At 47.8% G+C, this 19,191-nt stretch overlaps 1 protein-coding gene across 1 annotated transcript; it reads right to left on the bottom strand.

Moving 5' to 3' along the window:
- Positions 1-11,653: 11,653 nt before the first annotated feature.
- Positions 11,654-18,598, bottom strand: LOC130029921 (mannose-binding protein A-like). Its single transcript, XM_056121028.1, has 5 exons — positions 18,458-18,598; positions 15,827-16,002; positions 15,322-15,438; positions 13,610-13,684; positions 11,654-13,177 (listed from the first exon to the last, which is right to left on the bottom strand). The coding sequence occupies exons 1-5, from the start codon at positions 18,532-18,534 to the stop codon at positions 12,804-12,806; spliced, it is 819 nt and encodes a 272-aa protein (XP_055977003.1). The 5' UTR covers positions 18,535-18,598; the 3' UTR covers positions 11,654-12,803.
- Between the last annotated feature and the right edge of the window lie 593 nt (positions 18,599-19,191).

The raw sequence follows: 19,191 nt of genomic DNA, 5'->3' as shown, positions 1-19,191 counted from the left end.
CCCTCACCCAAACCCATTCCCTGGCAAGAGGGAAGGCAAGGGGACAGAACTACATGACTCAGTAGGAAGAGAAAAAATCTACTTGGGGTTGAAGGTCAAAGTGCTGGGACCCACCCTCCCTCAGCCCACCCCAAAAGTTTTCTTTGATCCACTTGCACCTCCAGCCACAGAGGTAGGGGCGAACAGAGAACCAGTAAGGAGGGTTTTTGCTGCCATCTGTAGACACGTCCTGATGAAAATAAAGGACTGGAAAGGAACGTCTCCGGAAGTTCAGGTGTTAGCTTTCCTTTCCTCTTTTTTATAAGTGCCTCCTGGTGGTCGCCAGAAATCACACACACTTGGCTGTGAAACTTGTGCCCTTCAGGGGAGGTGCTCACTGGGGGGCGGCGGGGGGGAGGGCACTCGAGTGGTGGGCTCACACATACTCAGTTGCAGTGTGCTGGAGATGGCGCAATTTGTCATAGGTCTGGGTTATCCAAACAGCAGAGCCACTGGAATGGACTATGGCATGAGGGGTGGGCGAGGGACTCACAGACCCAGGCTTCAGGCTTTGTTCTTTTTCCGCCAACAAACTGTCCCCAGTCTCCGCTAAACCTTATCTGAGACGTTTTCTGCACACACTAACACGTGCACAGTCCTGCCCTAAACATGGTAGTCTCGGGCCCCCGTTAGATGCCAAGAAAAGCCAGCATAGTATGATTCTTACATTCTCAGGAGATCAGTGCAGGTGACATCACGGGTGGGGGTGGTTGTTGGGGTTCTCTCGGGCCCAGAGGGGAGCAGTCACATTGCTTGCAGAGGGAAGTCCCTGCTCAGTTTAATATTCTCACATCTATATGCCAAAACAGTAACAACAAGTCTCACAATTTGTTGTGAGACGTTACTGGTGCCCACTCGAGCAAAACCATGAACAACGGGAGGACATTGCTAGTGCTAGGACAGTGCTCCTCCTGGACTTGAAGGCTCCTGTCACCAAGCCAGCCCACATCCTGCTGAAGGGCCAGGAAGGGACTTCAATGTTCGCTTTTCTAGAATGCTTTCAAGGCTCTGAATTCCCTTGATAGAAGAGATACTGACAGGTGGGTTTTGTTTTTATTTGGGAGTCACACCTGACAATGCTCAGGGATTACTCCTGGCTCTGCACTCACTCAGGAATCGCTCCTGGTGGTGCTCGGGGGACCATAGGGGATGCTCACACACCCCATTCTGGCAGGATTACTTGTATTAATACATTGACCCTCCACTGACTTAAGCCGTGTTGTTCCTCTAGACAGCGTGGCTGCAAAGACTGAGAGAGGGACTTGTGAGGGTTGAGCCTGAGCAAAAAGATATTTTCCGTGTTTATTTAGTAAGTAGATGAAATGAATGACATGAATGAGTGAAAGAGCTGCATAAATGATATCCTTCATTCCTACTTGTGGGTCTATTTGTGGTGTTATATAAAGTGTTTTCAAGATGTTTCCAGGTCCTTTGATCTGGGGAAATAGCTCTGGGACTTCACTGTTAGCTTTCCGGGACATTGATTATGTTTCCAAGAAGTTCAGTTTCAGACAGAAAGGACTGGGGCCAGGCCAGAGCGGGAAGGTCAGGTGGTAACTTCAGGCCAAGGCAATACATTCTGAGACCAGATGGTTGGGTCAGAACAGGAATGAGGGTAAAAATGGATGCATACCTGGGTCCTGAAGGAGCAGAGCCTCGGAGAGAAAAAAGAGAATGTGATACCGCTAAAGAAAGACTCAAATCTCTCAAAAGAGTAATTGAGGCTATGAGGGCTCCATCCAATAATTCCAAAGCTCTTATGAAAGAAATCAACATCCTAAAACACTCAGAAAAAAATTACTTAAAATACCACAGTGGGGCCAGAAAGATAGTTCAAAGGACTGAGTGCATGCTTTGCATTAGAAGCTGTTGATCCCTGGCACTGTATGTGGTTCCCTGAGCACGCCAGGAGTGAGCACCAAGTACAGAGAGGGGAGTGACCTTTGAGCACTGTCTGGTGCAGCCCAAGAACAAAACTTTAGGGCCGGTCCCAGTCTCGGTTTGAAAGTGAGACAAACAGGACAGAGAATGAGGGTTTGCTGTGCCCTGGGATGTCGTGACCCAGCATACCGAGGCCTATGGACACCCAGTGGGAGTGTGTACGTGGATCTGGCCTTGTAGGGAAGAGGCATTTAGGAAAAGCTTCCCAGGGGGTGGTGCAGTGGTGAAAGTGCCTGCCTGGCAACCATGAGGCCTTGAGCTTGATCCTCAGTGCCTCCCACATGTGCCAAGCACATTCCTAACGGCTCTGTCCTTTGGGACCCTCTGAACCACAACTAAAGTATGTGACACTGCAGGCCGGTGAGCACTGCGACCTAGCAGGTATGCAACCCCTAGTCTCCAGAGCAATCATAGGGAATCAAAGGGAAGCGGAAGGGAGGAAGAGAGGAAGGGAGGCGGAAGGAAGCGGAAGGGAGAAAAACACCCCAGTGACTGTGACTACCAGGGAAGAAGGGGTGAGGGGGAAAGCAGGAGCTCATTTCTTTTCTTTCCTTTTTTTGCTCTTTTTGTTTTTGGGGCTCACAACAGCGATGCTTAGAAGCTACACCTGGATCTGCACTCGGGAATTACTCCTGGTGGTGATCAAGAGATCATATGGTGCCAATGATCGAACCCGGGTTGGTCACAGGCCAGGCAAACACGCTACCTGCTGTACTGTTGCTCCGACCTGTGTATTCACCAGACGACTAGGAATCTTGTGGCTCTTTTTCACCGCCTGCATTCGGTGGTCTCGGGCTGCTTCCCCACCTGGGAGACCGATGCCATGGGCGGACGAAAGAGGAAACGAGGGCCAGGCTGGTTGGTGATCAGTTGCCGTTTATTCCATTCTCCCCATGTGCCTGTTCCAGTCTCACTAAGCCCCTCACTCCCATCTTCTCCTGTCTTCCTTGCTCATTTCTCTGTGATCCGACTTGCTGCCTTGGTCTCCCTCTAGTCTCTCTCCTACTCCACAACTCTCCACACTAGGGGTAGCAACCACACACCCAGGTCAGGTAGCACAATCAAAAAATGAAAGCCCTTCCTGATGGCCTCCAGCCAGAGGTCCAGGCTCAAGGGCAAAATGCCGTTTAGGGGTGTTTCTCCTCTCCTTAGTCCAACAACTTAATCAACATCTTAATTCTACTTCTTAATATTATTTATTTTGTATGGACACAGTAAGAGATACATTAAGCTTGTAGGGTGGCTCTCCTGGGACCATCTCGCTATAGATCTCAGACTACAGTGCTCAGGGCAGATTAATCTTTCCCAATCCTGGCAAGGTCCTAATCTAATTGTTACTTTTTGGCCCATGACAGAATTTGTCCATGACCGTACTCTTAACTTATAGTTAAGTATTGTGGTGCTTTGGCCTGGCCCTTTTTGATGCTAGGGTGATTCACAGCTTGTCCTGGGTCCATCCAGTCCCTGTCAGGACCCTGCTTTTGGTGTGCAACTGAGTAAGGGCAACTGAGGCTTAAGTCAAGAAAACAGATGCCCAGGAGTAAATATCATTCAGAGACAATTAACTCTCAAGTTACAAAAGCATAGCATTGACTGTCTTCCTGTGTCTATACAAAAAGGACATTACTCTGAATTAACTATGCAAAGGACATAAGGAGATGAGAAAAGCAATATTTACAAGTTAAAAGAGTCTGATTAGGAGATAAAGGTGATTGATCTTTTGGGGAATCTTTCAGGGAAGCAGAGTGCAAACAAAGAGGTTACAAATAAACACAGAGGAATGGGAGCACTGTGATTAGAGTTATCCAATTAACCTAAGCTCTCTGTGGCAAGGCAGAAAGAACAAACCGATGTTATCCTACACCAGCCCATTTTTTTTCTTTAAGCATTTTTCCAATTTAAATATTAATTTATTAAACATTAAAATTGAAGTTCTGTGATTTACATTACTTCTAACTATGGTTTCTTCTGCACGTAATCCCAACACCACACCCACCACCAGTGTGCCCACCTCCTTCTCTCAAAACCCTCAATGCCCCTTCCTTTCAAGGCCACCTGCCAACTCAATTGTGTGGATCAATTCTCCTGTTGTGCCTTTGGCCCTTTGGTGCTACCTCACCATCTATCTTTGAGTCTTGCATATAAGAGAGATCATTCTGCACTTGCCCCTTTCCTTCTGACTGACTCCACTCAGCATGGTATCTCTAGTTCTGTCCATGTTATGGAAAATTGCATGATTTGTTCTTTCTTACAGCTGCATAGTATTCCATTGGGTATATCTGCCACAACTTCCTGAGCTGTTCACTCAGTTAAATATTTGGGTTGTTTCCATATCGTCTTTCGAATTAATGTTCTTGTGCTTGCTTCCAACCCAAATATTTAGAAGCCATGAAGTGGTATCACTGGGTTGTATGGGAGTCCAATCCTGATTTTCTTGGTAACATCTCTATATGAAAGCAGGAGCTTTGGAAATTGCAAAAGTGTATTGCGGTATATGTGCAGTTCACCAAGCTTCCCCCAGTGCCTGAGTTTGTTGGCCCTGTCCAGGGATAACCAGCAGAGGGCAGCATGAGCCCACAGCTCCCACTGCACAAGGTCAAGCTAACCCACCGGGACCCAGATTGCCCTGAGCCATATTCCAAAGAAGTTTGGCAGCTTAAAAAGACATATGCATTCCATCATTAATTTTTTTTTGGCTTTCTGGGTCACACCTGGGTTAACGCACAGGAGTTACTCCTGGCTCTGCACTCAGGAATTCCCCCTGGCGGTGCTCAGGGGACCATATGGGATGCTGGGAATCGAACCTGGGTTGGCCGCGTGCAAGGCAAACGCCCTACCCGCTGTGCTATTGCTCCAGCCCCTGCACTCCATTATTTATTGCTTTACTCAGTACAATAGCTAAGATATGGAATCAACTTTGGCTTCCAGGGCAGATGAATGGATTATGAAGATGTGATGTATACACACAATGTATACACACCATGCAGCTGCAAGGGATGATGAAATCATGCCATTTGCTGAACCTGGTCAGAATTGGAAGAGAGCATGTTGAGTGATATAAGCCAGAAGAAGAAACACAAAAACAGGATGATCTTACTTATCTGTGGTATATAGACGACTGGATAAAGAAGTATACTGTAGTAAAAGGGGAATGCCTAGGTCATCCTTGACCCCAGTGTTTAGAGAGGAGACATACAGAGAAAGAAAGAAATCAAGAGAGAGATTAGAGAATGGGGAGTAATGGATGAACAGGCACCAGGGCGTCAGTTATCTTAATGATATGGAACAGTGGTCCAGCCATATATCCAAAACACAGGCTCAACAACACTGAAAACATCAGATCTAAGTTGCAACCAATGGAGCCTTCGTAATGTGCCATCATGTTGACAAGTGGGGATGGGTGGGGATATGGGAACACTGGTGGAGGGAAGTTGACACTGGATGTGGGATTGGTATTGAACTATTTTATGTCTAAAACTCAACTATTAAAAACTTTGTAAATCCCGTTCCCAGCTTGTCCTTCACGCCCTACCGAGGTCATGAGTTGCTCCCACGGCCATGGCTCCAGAAGCACAAGGACTTAATTTAGAGCATGGCAACTTGCAGCAGAAAAGTGAATGAACTATGCATTAATCTATGGTACCATGCCTTCCCGGGAGGGAAAGGGTGTTGCCCCCTTCCGCCTTTTTCCCCCTGGACAGCAAGATGGCGGCCTCCTTGGAGCTTTTTGGAAAGCCAGGTATGAGCCAGCTCTGATGGGGCAACTGAAACCTCATGGGAAGGGGTTCATTCTGGCTCGTCCTTCACGCCCTACTGAGGTCATGAGTTGCCCCCCACGAGCGGCTCTCTGGCACAGCCATGGCTCCAGAGCCACAAATACCAATCTTGTAAGTATCTGGCTCTTGGCAGAAATACCTCCAGGCTTAATAAGTAAAATATCAGAAATCCAAATTTGCGTGGCCGCGATAGCAGCCGCGCAACAACATATGGTTCTCATAACTAACTGTAGAAAACAAATTATTTCACAATGCCTTTTCAGTATTTCTGATTGTTGGATGTAAACTGTAAACAATAATGGTGCATCTTTTGTCGAAATAATGAACGTAATCAAAGTAGATAGAGTGTTAGGTAGAATTCATCTGCCTCACAGGCATTAGGAGGGTTGGGGGGATATTTATTGGGGTTCTTGGTGGTGAAAAATAAGTACTGGTGAAGGGAAATGTGTTTGATCATTGCATAACTGAGACTTAAACCTAAAAGTTTTGTAAATTTTCCCACAGTGATTCAATTAAAAAAAAAAACCGTTGTAAATCACAGTTCTTTAATGACAAAACCAAAAGAAAAGAAATATGGCAGCTCACCGCCGAAATTCAGCTTCGTGCTGAGTTAAGCTCCAGAGACAGAGGAGGGTCACCGATTTCAGGACAAGCCTGAGACTCAGCGATTCCTCTGTTCACTCATTTATTCAGTTAATATTGAATGTGCATGTGGTTACCAGCCCTTTCCCAGGGCCTGGGGATGCAGTGGTGAATTTTTTTGCAACAGTCACATCAGTGAGAGGGAATGTTTGCATGACAAGGACTGCAGCCCGGCACTCTGCTAGGTTTCTGACAATGTCCACGCCTTTCCCCTCACAGACACTCTGTGAGGAAGCCACTGTGGTTCGAAGAATGATAGTGAGGACTAGAGTCCAGAGACTCTGTGACTCACCCAGGGCCGCACAGCTGCTCAGTGGAGGAGTCAGGATTTGAATCTAAGCCCCCTGGCTTCAGAATTCTTCGTAGTTCTGCTCCCATGTCAGAAGGTAAGCAAACAAGCAACAAGCAGCCAAGCTGAGTTCTGATGAAAGAGTGGCTACCAGGACAATGAAAGACAATGAAAGGAGTCTTCATGCTGGTGACTGGGATGGGGCCCAGCTTAGTTTAGTGGCCGGATAAGGCCTTCGGTGGAGGATATGATCCCAGACCTGGCAAAGGAAGAGGAACCTGTTCACTCCCAGAGCATCTCTGTGAAGCCATGGCGGTCCCAAATCAAAACTCAGGGCCACACGTGATTCTTTTTGTCCACAATCAAGCATCTGTGCCTCTTTCCCCAGAGCTCTTGGAGTCACCAGACCCCATGCTCCATAGGGAGGCGGGAACAGAGAGAGGCCTGGGCACAAGTTAGGGGAAGGCAGAGGTTGGGCCCTATCAATAGAAGACTGGAAATTTCTAGCACTGGGACTATTATTTTCTTCATAGATGGACAAGAATGCATCCAAATACCTCCAAATCCTGTTGCTCACAATTCCCTACTCAGAGTGTCCACTCACCAGGGACTTGTCACCCCTCAAACCATCCAAGGCTATTCCACGACTCTGGAAATGAATTTTGGGCCAGCAGATGCTTGTGGAAGGAGGTTATTTGAGATTTGACACTTTGTAAAGCAGAAAACTTCTTGGGCTCTGGAAGGGTCTACGGAGAGTGCAGCAGCCCCAGTGTCCTGACTCTTGGGTGCCCTGCAAAGCCGAGAGAAGCCAGCAAATACTTTGGCGATGCATTTCTTGGGACAGCAATTTCCAAAGCTGACCGCACATCCGGGTCATTGAGGGGTCCCGGGAAGGTGACAGATTTCTGCGAGTTGGATTCTCTGGGTCCAAGGCTAAGCCAAGATTCTTTGAGTTGTCGAGTGTTCCTGGCAACGCAGCTGGTCCCAACTCTGAAGAGTCTGGTGAGTGACACACGGAGCTAAGGAGCCAGGCCAGGCTGGCTCTGGGGTGGTCGGTGGTTTGCTTAGTGCGGGGCATTTGTTTAGCTAGGGCTAAAGGGCGCTGCCCTCCTACTTGTTTTGACTCTGACACCTGTGTTTGCCTGCACAAACCACTAGTCCAAAGGAGACATTGTCTCTTCCATATGCTGGGAACACCCCTTCCCAGGTGGACCCCAGCCCTGAACCCCTCCTCTCTTCACAGCACTCCATTAGCCACTCAGAGCTGCGAGGACAACATCCCATCACAAAGGCTGTTCCTGGATACCTGGAACCCAGGCGCCATCATGACATTGGATCCTTTCTGGTTAACGAAATGGGGAAAGATCCCTGATTCCTGGCAGGTTTCAGAGCACAGGTCAGTTACACAATAATGAGCAAACAAGCTTCCGGGTCAGAAGCTCTCTGCCAAGAACATATCCCAAGGGGGTGAGTGAAGGGTCTCCCCGTGACCCCAGGTGTGGCTCATCTACCAGGGAGGAGGGGGGCAGGCTGGTTCCCGGCAGGAAGGAGGTTTGAGGAACACGAGAGCTTGGCCTTCTATCCGCGCTCCAGCAGCATCTCCTCTGACCTGGGCATGGCCGGGAGCAAGAAAAAGCAGAGCTGGAGGGTGGCGGAGAGAGCCGGGCCTGGGCTGGACTGGCCGTACAGTCCTTGCCTTGCATGCAGCTCATCTGAGTTCGATCCCCGGCACTCCCTATGGTTGCCCGAGCACTGCCAGGAGTGATTCCTGGCTGCAGAGACAGGAGTAAGCCCTGAGCATTGTCGAGTAGCCCAGATTTTAAAAAAGAAAGAAAGGAGAATTGGGTCTGCAGGAACAGAGCTCCACAATCCCAGCATCCAGACCCCAGGTCTGAGTGCTGCCCTCTGGACCAGCTTCCGTTCTGCACAGGAAAAAATCTCGGTCACATCGTTCATTTCAACTTCCATGGAGGCTGCTGACTTACTTTTGTCATTTAAACTCCAGGTCCCTCTTGAGAGCAGAGATTATTTGCATCCCCCACCCTGCTTCAGACCGGCCTTCTATGTCATTTATTTATTTATTTTTGCTTTTTGGGTCACACCTAGCGATGCACAGGGGTTACTCCTAGTTCTGCACTCAGGAATTACTCCTGGTGGTGCTCGGGGGACCATATGGGATGCTGGGGATCGAACCCAGGTCGGCCACATGCAAGGCAATTGTCCTACCTGCTGTGCTATAGCTCCAGCCCAAGAGTGACCTTCTATGGCTTTGAGCAAGAGTTCTCAAAGCTGATGGGCCTTAGCACCTGAAAGCATGTTCCAGAGATGGCTACTTTGCACTGGAAATGGGTCCCACAGGACTTTGAGCAAAGGTGTGACCCTGGGTTCTTTCCGCTTGAGAAGGGAGGAGTCTTTACAAATCATTTTGCAGATGGGGAGATGGAGGCTCAGGGAGCCAACCTCAAACTGTAGATCTGTGCTTCTGAGTCCCAAACATCCTGCCATCAAGCTGCCCCCTGTCAGTCCCACTGAGGTCCAGAGACCCCAGGCCACACTCTGCTGCTGGGTATCACTCAGGCGGGACCACAGACCCCCGGAATTTGAAGACTCACTTCAGCTTCCTTTCTGGGAATGCTCTAGGATGTAGCTGACAGGAATGCAGCTCTCACGCAGGTCTTGCCTTAGAGCGAGACGCAATGGAAGAACTCAAATATGCTATCCACTCCCTAGCCTAGAGCAGCCTGGGAAACCACGGGCCTCCAAGGTTCCCTCTGCAACAGAACAAGCAGGGGCTTGCCAAGGGAACAGAGATCATACACGGCATCAAGGCATTTCCCTTGCGTGCTTTGTCTCCTTTCTAACCTGGAGAAAGAGGCTATTTGGAGGGTCACCTTGAACGCATAGTTTCCCTCTTGTTCCAGGTCTTGAAAGGCCTTGGAGGAAACTTCAGTTTCTACCTTTGGACTCTCATGAGAAACAAGCTTTTTTTTTTTTTTTAAATGGAATCACCGGGAGATATAGTTACAAAACTTTCATGCTTGAGTTTCAGTTATACAATGATGGAACACCCATCTCTCCACTAGTGTACATTTCCCACCACCAATTCCCCAGTATCCCTCTTCTCACCACCCCTACTCCACCCCAACCCCTGCCTCTGTGGCAGGGATTTTCTTTATCCTGGGCAATCCCTCCAACCATCATTGACTTAGTGGTCCCATCTCTATCCCAACTGCCTTCTCCCCCAGCACTTGAAACAGGCTTCCAACTGTGGACCTTAAATTCAATAAATTCATTGATTTTTTTTTTGTTGTTGTTGTGCAAAGCATTGAATCAAGGTCTCTGACATGAAAAGCAGGTGCTGAATGGTTGATTTATGTCCTCCATCAGAGAATCAAACATATTTAAATTTCTCCACTGTTTTTGGTTGTTTTTTATTTTTTTTTTGGGGGGCATCACACCTGGCAATGCTCAGGGGTTACTCTGGGCTCTGTGCTAAGAAATCACTCCTGACAAGCTCAGGGGACCATATGGGATGTCAAGGATTGAACCTGGGTAGAGCACGGGCAAGGCAAATGCCCTACCCTTCGTATCGTCACTCCACCCCCACACTTCTCTTTTTCTTGAGCTAATTGCTCAGTGTCCTGTGGCTAGCTGATAAGCTTTGGGACATGGGCAGAGAGAGGTGGTTCCCTTCATTTTAGAAGGGAATGGTGGCAAAGGGCTGCATATAGAGAGAGGACATAAGAAAGGATTGCCAGGCACTGAATCTGGTGGGGGAGAGCAAACTTGGGGAGAAGATGGTCCAGGAGGAGAGAGAACTAGTCAGGATCCTCAGAGGATGTGGCAGGGCAGAAGGTCAGTCTTGGGTAGCTCAGAAGCTCTCAGAGCAGGAAATCAAGCCCCTGTAGGTGAGGGAACAGGACAGGAGCAGTCATCCTAGATGGAACTGGAAGAGGTTGCCTGAAAGGGGGATAAAATATTTGTGCTGGTCTTGCAGATTCTAATTGTGTTTTCTGGACAGAGAGTAAATCATTTCACCCTGGGAGGTAATGAATATGAAGCACGTGGCATTATCTCTTACATTTTCAAGCTAAAGAAACTCCTCTAGGAGCTGGAGCAATAGTACAGCAGGTAGGGCGTTTGCCTAGCACACGGCTGACCCAGGTTCGATTCCCAGCATCCCATATGGTCCCCTGAGCACCGCCAGGAGTAATTCCTGAGTGCAAAGCCAGGAGGTAACCCCTGTGCATTGCCAGGTGTGACCCAAAAAGAAAAAAATAATCAACCAGAAAGAACAATCTTCTGAGGGCAGCCAAGATTCCAGAAGATTCCAGCCCATAACATAAAATAGAGGAGCTGCCTAATGTTTATTCATCTGTTGTTTCCCTGTTTGTCATGGTTCTGGAAAAATGTAGGTGTAACTTCATGCGTAACTGTGGTACCATTTTTGTTCTGGCCTATCTTGTGTGCCTCATCATTCCTTCTAAAAGACATCTTTCCTGGTAAAAGATGTCTGGTTTTTCCCATAGCTACAGTTTCCACAGTGCCTCTACATTCGAAGCATTTCCCCACGGCTTTGTCGAGTTGTGTGGATTTGAACTGAAAACAGTGGTTTGTTGTGCTGCATGTTAACAAGTTCTCTTGTTGCCTCCCAAGGGCAGTCCACGACAAAGAGCTTTGCAGGATTGAAACTTCAGGGATGTGGCATCTACATGATAGAGACCCAAGGTATGAGCTTTATCCCCTGCACCCAAATCCTTCAGCATGTTAGAACCCAACTCTCAGCCCTGCCCTGTAGTCTTGCCAAAGAAGCTCACCCATTAGGCAACTCTACCCTGTATCAATGGCTCCAACTGTATTCAACACACATCCAACACACATTCTACTAAACAGATGGTCATCAAGCACAGATTACAGGGGAGGGTTTTCTTTAGTAGTACAGTTATAAAAAGTAATACCATGGAACACTAATTTTTTTTATTAAAAAATTTTTTTAATAGTGAGACATCATGAGGTACAGTTGCAGACTTACACATTTTTGTGCTTGGGTTTCAATTATACAATGATCAAATACCCATCCCTCCACCGGTGCCCATTTCCTACCACCATGGATCCCAGTATCCCTTCTACCCCCCACCCTCCCCATCCCACCCTACCTCTGTGGCAGGGCATTCCCTTTTGTTCTCTCTCTCTTATTGGGTGTTTTGGTTTGCAAAAGAGGCAATGGGTAACAATCATGTTTAGTCTATAGTCTATTTTCCGCATGCTTCTCCCATCCTGGGAGGATCCTCCCAACACCTTTATTTGGTGTTCCCCTCTTTATCTGAGCTCCCTTTTCCCCTAGTATGTGTGGTTGGCCTCCAAGCCATGGAGTAAAATTCCTGGTACTAATCTCGGCCATTCTTGGGTGTTAGTCTCCTATTTTGTTACTTTATGTGGAACACTAATTTTACCAACAATATTTTATGAAGTGAAAGTGGCTTTTGGTCCATTTAGGACATATTTATTCCTTTTGCAGATGGCATACAGTTGGAGCTGGAATTAACTCTTTGTCCAGTCATCAGTTTGAGTTCTGTACATGTCAGCTCCCTCCCACCACCATTAGTGAAAAACATCCATGGTAAAGAGCTGGCCTGTGGGTCAAGATCACATCAGAAGCCTGCTCAGAAGGGAGGCTTCCTTTGCAGATGGGACAATGCTACAAGACTTGAACTGCAGGGTGTAAAACTCTACTTTCACAGCATTTATTCTCTTATATCTACTAATAATGGAGTCATTAAACTTTGAACTGGAATTAGAAGGATGTGGAAGCTGACTGGGGAGGAAATGAGACCAGTGATGCCTTGTGGAGAGGGACACAGTCTACCTAACCATTTGTCCCCTCTTGTGGTGCCGGTAAAACAAACCAGACCCAGGAAGGCTGCCTTTGTTCTCAACTACCCCCATGACTACAACACAGCAGTGTATGTGCATGGGTGTGTGTGTGTGTGTGTGTGTGTGTGTGTGTGTGTGTGTGTGTGTGTAAACCCACCTATGCCAACACCTGGCATCAGTAAGACCAGCATCAAATTCCCTTTCAGAGCAACAGAGAACTCAGCAGGAAGGAAGCCATGTTCTCAGGCCGGGAATTCACAGACAGCCACAAAGGAGGATGAGCAGGAGATGTCGTTCCAGTTGCCATCTTTTAAGAGGACCACACAGTCCTCCCCTGACCCATGATCATTAGGCTCATTCTTCTTCCAGTTGCTGTACGTGATCTTCCCTCCCGTCACATACATAAACTGGCCTTCTGTCTCCATATCTGTGATGCCCAGGAAGGCAATGTCGTTGGCCACGTTCTGAATGGCTTGGTTCTCCTCAGCGTTTTTTGGGGTGGCTATGTTGGCCTGAAGCTGAGCACACACTGACTTCACTTGGGCAAAAGGCATTTTTTCCCCATTGGTTACGTACCACTTCTTCCCTCTCTTTTTGCCCAAGGAGAAGCTTTGCACTGAAATTACAAAAGGTGGGGGAGATTGAACTTGGAGACCGACCCAGGATAGCAGGTGAAAGAATCCTCCCCTGGGAAACACCAGTCTCTGAATAATAGTGACAAGCCCACCACCTGTGGTTAGATCCTTGTAAGGACACCCCCCCTCAGCTGAAGAGCAAGTCCCAGTTACTGAAGGGTGAGTAAAGACTGCAGACAGACCAACACCCCCTGCTATGTCCAAGCTGTGTGAGGTCAAGCAAATGTTCAACGCTTTGCTCTTACATAAATAAAGTGACTCTAATTCTCTCAAGAAGGACTGAAAAGAGGGTTGAATGAGCCCAGAGTATGAGATAATGGTGACCCACACTCCACCACCAGGTGTGTTCCTAGCTGTTAGTTCTCTTCTGCTCTTCCCAAGCCCGGAGCACTGAGATCAGAAAACACACTTACGCCTTTTGACTTCATCCAGCTCTGATTTCAGGCTCCTCATTTCTTTCTCTAAGCGAGCCAACGTGGTCTCCATGGCTACAAAGCAGTAGGGAAAGGACACTTACTGAGAGAGGGCGCTATGTTAGACAGCAGAGCACCAAGGGGAAGCGAAGAACTTTCCGAAGAGGATGGTTCGTCCAGAAAAGTGAAAAAAACAAAAGACGCAAAAGGGAAAAGAACTGAATTTCTATCCACCCCAAAATATCCTAGTAACTCTTATGAATCACAACTCTATAACTACTATGAAATGACAATGAAAATGATAATAATAATAATAATAATAATAATAGCACTGTAGCACTGCCTGTCTTCCTGTCGTTCATCAATTTGCTCGAGCGGGTACCAGTAGCGTCTCCATTGTGAGACGTGTTGTTACTGTTTTTGGCATATGGAATACGCCATGGGGAGTTTGCCAGGCTCTGCCGTGCAGGTGAGATACTCTCGGTAGCTTGCTGGGCTTTCCGAGACGGACGGAGGAATCGAACCTGGGTCAGCAAACACCCTACGCACTGTGCTATTGCTCCAGCCCAATAATAATAATAATAATAATAATACTAATACTAATACTAATAGCTATGATAATGTAAGGTATTCAATTATAGCTCTGGATCTTTTTCTCACACACTCACATATTGCAAGATTATTATTATTGTATGATAAGTCCAATTCTTTTTTTAAAAAATTATTTTATTTGATTGGCGGGCACACCTGATGGTGTTCAGAGCTTACTCCTGGTTCTGTGCTCAGGCTCAGAGGACTGTATGTAGTGCTGGGGATTGAACCCAGGTCAGTCATATACAAGCTGCCTTGCCCACTGTACTATTGCTAAACCCCCTGAAAAAGAATCTTATAATCATTTTCTCTTATTTTTAATTTCAGGAACACTCTTTATACTTTTATTCATTTGACTGATGTTGGAAAAATAATAATAATTTAAATTTTCTTGATATTGACTTTATTTTACTTTGAAATAAGTTGCTGTCCCATTTTCTAGGAGTTTCCCTATATATCTGCTTTGGGGGGGTCACATCTGGTTGTGCTCAGGACTTGCTCTTGGTTCTGCATTCAGGGATCACTCCTGGCAGGATTTGTGGGATTATATGGGGTGCCGGGGATTGAACCTGGGAATGAATTGTGCCACATATGGCCCTGACGATTAACCTTCGTTCCCCTATGCTGTTCACAGGAGCTTTTGAAGATAATGAGCCATCTTCTGGACTTTTCTCTTCACGGATGTTCACGGCAGGACCTTGGTGCTTGTAGGAGGCCTCTGGTTTGAATCAGGAATGTGTGCTTGCCAGACAACAACCTTAAACCATTGAGGCAGACTGTTCCTGCCACTCCTGGGACAAGAGACTCAAGAAGACTGTTTGGAATGTGGGAGAAAATCCATGTAGACTCCACAAGGTTGGTGGAGGAATCCTTTGACCAGGAATCTGTTTTATTTTCCCTCAGCATTATAACATCATAGATGACACTGAGCAAAACAACACAATTCAAGGAGCTGATGTAGTCAGGCAGGAGAGGCAACCCCTCGAGGCCCTGAAGTGTATCTGGTACAAGGTTTGGATGTAGAGTATCTCCATCAGGGATCAGAAGGGACCCCTCCCACTGACCCACTGGTCTGGGGCCTGTGTGCCCCAGCCCACACCACACCAGGAAGGGATCCTTACCTGAACAGTCTCCTTGATCTCCCTTGGGACCCTGGGGCCCAGGAATCCCGCGGGCCCCCTGCACTCCTTGAGGCCCCATTTTCCCAGGAGGGCCTTGCAGACCTCTGAGCCCTTCCCCTGTTGGAAGAACAAGGAAATGTGACCTGAGGGATCACTGATATTTTCTTCCTGCAAAGGCAAAAAAATCCTCCACTCAAAGGGTCCCCAAGAAACCGCCAATGAGCTAGTGTTGACCCCAAAAAGAAAAAGCCTTGTGAACCCCAGGGGATGGCCTATCCTGGGTCCCCAAACATGCAGACGCCCCTTCTCAAAAGACAATCACCCTCAGCCAAGCCCTGTGTGAAGAGGTGGAATTCCAGAGGACCCAGAAACATCTTAGATTTGGAGAGAAAGATTTTGCAAGCAAATCCTCCTGTGCCATTCACGGGCATGAAGAAGGTGCCAGCCAGCTCGTGTCTGGGGGTGGAGGGAGTCCCATGCAGGGACAGAGCAGCTTGCCTCATACCTGGCTCTCCCTTTTCTCCCTTGGGTCCATCTCGCCCATCTCGGCCTGGGGTGTTGCAGGCAATCACCGAGCAGGTCTTTCGAATATCTTCACAGTTCTGGGGTTCAGAGCAGGAGGCTGTCACCACACACAGAAGGAAGACAACAAGTGAGGACTTCAGAAACATGCTCCTTACCCTAGAGTGGAGGAAAATGAGAAAAAAATCACTGCCTTGCCTTTCGTCTAGTTAGCACTGGTGGCTGCCTCGGGTGTGGGAGCCAGACTCTGTGGCTAATAAGTGTCACAGGCCTTTTTTTTTTTAATAATGTAGGAATACTGCTATTTGTTCAGCCATTGATTAAGCTGATTGAATTGGGCATGAGCTCCACATTACTTTTTTTTTTAATTGTATTACCGTGAGATAGAGTTACAAAGCTTTCATGTTTGAGATTCAGCCACACAATGACGGAACACCCATCCCTCCACCAGTGCACATTTTCTACTACCAATGTTCCCAGTATCCCCCCTGTTGCAGGCCCCCTGCCCCCGCCCCATCCCAGTCCTTACCCTTCCTCTATCGCAGACAGTTTCCCCAAATACTCTCTCTCTAATTTTGGGCATTATGTTTTGCTCAAAATTTCCCACCACCATTCAAGCCTACCTGCCAGGGGTGGATACTAGATAATTTATTTTCCATTGCTCATTTTTAAATTTTTCATTTTTTACTTTTTTGCAAACATGGCCGACCCGAGTTTGATTCCTCCGCCCCTCTCGGAGAGCCCGGCAAGCTACCGAGAGTATTCGATATGCCAGACACAGTAACAACAAAGTCTCCAATGGAGACGTTACTGGGCCCGCTCGAGCAAATCGACGATCAACGGGAGGGCCTTTACCTTTTACCTTACTTTTTTGCATTTTGGGTCATACCCTGTGATGCTCATGGGTTCCTCCTAGCTCTGCACTCAGGAATAACTCCTGGCGGTGCTCAGGGGACCATATGGGATTCTGGGAATCGAACCTGGGTTGGTTGCGTAGAAGGCAAACACCCTACCCGCTGTGCTATCCCTCCAGTCCCTCCATTGCTCATTTTGAATATCATGAGAGCTCTCATGACCGCTATTGTAAATGTAAATCTCTAGATTGTAAATGGTTGGGTTCCAGAGGCATTTCTGTATGGCACAAATCCATTTTGGGATTCAACTGGGAGTCTCTGGGCCAGGGCTGTTGGTGCACTAAGAAGTGTCACAGGCCTTAACTCTGAGTCCCGTACACCGCTCCCCCCCCCCCCCCCCCAGTTGCTAGGCAGAGATCAATCAAAGGGAGTTGAGTTGGATGAGGCTGAAATAAAGACCAAGCAAAAGGGGTTTGCTTGGAGCCCATCCTCCAGGGCCTGTGATGCTCCTATGTGAACAGGCTTTAAGTTAGGCAGCCTGGGCCCGAGAGTGTGGGGGTCTGGAAATGACAAACTCAAGCTGTTTTTGGGACCTGGCATAGGGGCAAAGCAGATTAACTTGGGGGGAACTTCTGTTGTTCTCAACTTCCTTTTTTGAGGTCAATGTGGATGTTCATTTTCTCTGAATCCTCTAAATGCTAAACTCAGAATCTAACAGGTCACTGAAGTCCCACAAGATCTATATCTCGGTGGGACCTGGCTTATGGTATCTTTTGGATCTTTCACACCAATGTCCATAATTTCCACTCTGAGGTCCCCAGCTGCCTTCAGAGCCACAGCACTTTCCCCAGTCTCTCTCTCTACCTCTCCCTCTCTCCATCTCTCTTTCTCTTTCTCTCACTCTCTCTCCCTCTGTCCCTCCCTCCCCCATCCTCTCTCTCTCTCTTTCTCCCCCTCTCCTCTCTTTCTCTCTCTCTCCGTACTCGTTGGTGGGTTGAGACAGGGCTTGACTCTCAGAACAGATGAAATTTAGGGTTTTTCTCTTGGTTTGAGATTTCCCTGTGAGAGATTACTGTGTTTTTTGTTTTTCGCCAGCCAGATCCAGACTCCTAAAATACCTGGCCCCATACCTGGCAGGAAGTTGGTTGGGGCTGTTGCTGACAGAATTTGTGTGTGCTGCCTCCCCGGTACTATGCCCCCATGTGGCTGTCAGATTGCACCCTGGCCTTTGCTACACTGGACCCTCATTCCACAAACTTTGAAAGTCCTGCTGTCCAGGCCTTTGTCACATAATGATATTAATGATGTCCCTGTAGTTGTCAGCACCCTAAACTCTTGCCTTCCTCCAGGACGAAGTGAGAAGCAAGTTATAAGGGAACTTTCTATTGTCATTTATTGGTGGGGGTGTGGCAACTACATCCAGCGATGCTCAGGGGTTACTCCTCTCTCTCTCTCTCTCTCTCTCTCTCTCTCTCACACACACACACACACACACACACACAAACACACACACACACCCCTCCTCCGATTTTACTGAGGATCAAAGTATGTTACAGTCAATCACACCCCACGTCCAATCTTCCCTTTGTCTGAAAATTCCCTCAAATCGAAGATCAGGTAGATTCAGGAGGGACACCGACACCTGGTGATAGAGCCCGGAGTGGACCTGAAAACCCCATCCGGACCCTGCCTAGACCTAACCAGGGGCAAGGCAAGTGGCCACTCTTGGCATGAGGTCCCATCCCCCAGAAATGACTTACGAGGTCCTCCACAGAGTGGTGGCTGTGGCCATGAAGCTGGTCCTCCAAGCCAAATCTGTCTGACAATTCAGTGACATGGAGCCCAGTGAGCCTGGTGGCCGAGGCAGTGCCAGACTGGCCTTCACTCCCAGATTAATAAACAACCATCCTTAGAACTGCTGTTTACTAGATAGCTTGCCAGGGTTACTGACGGGATCTCCAGCACAGTTCTGGGCAAGGTGCAAGGTCTCGGCTTGAACACCCCACACACCTTCATCTGTGGGCCCTCCCGCATGCCCTTCTCTGCAACTGGGTGACACGTGTCCCCTAGAATTGCATCTCTCAGCAGAGTTCCATCCAGTACCTAATTTTGGAGGAGCCGTTGCATGGACATTTTACCCAACAATGCGCGCGCGCACACACACACACACACACACACACACACAGAGGCACACTTTTCTCTCAGTTGTTTGGACTAGATCTTGGGCTCCACTGTACCCCTCATTTTCTTGGTTTACTGAGAGGTTGTGGGGACAATTACGTCACCTCTTTCCCTTCTCTTCAGAACATTTATTACTTGTTTGTTTGGGGATGTCATGAGGCTAAGAGGAGGGGAGAAGTATTTGGAGGCAACTTTGCTTCAAAGGTGAATGTGGATACTTGCTGTCACTATGCTTGTTGGGAACATTTCCCTCCATGTTTGATCACTGTCATTTAGATTTCAACTGAAATACTATCTCGGAAGAAAAGGTTTT

This window comes from Sorex fumeus, unplaced genomic scaffold, assembly GCF_029834395.1.
Source record: "Sorex fumeus unplaced genomic scaffold, SorFum_2.1 ptg000043l, whole genome shotgun sequence".
In the NCBI taxonomy this organism is placed as follows: Eukaryota; Metazoa; Chordata; class Mammalia; order Eulipotyphla; family Soricidae; genus Sorex; species Sorex fumeus.
This window is presented reverse-complemented; position numbering and strand designations above follow the sequence as displayed.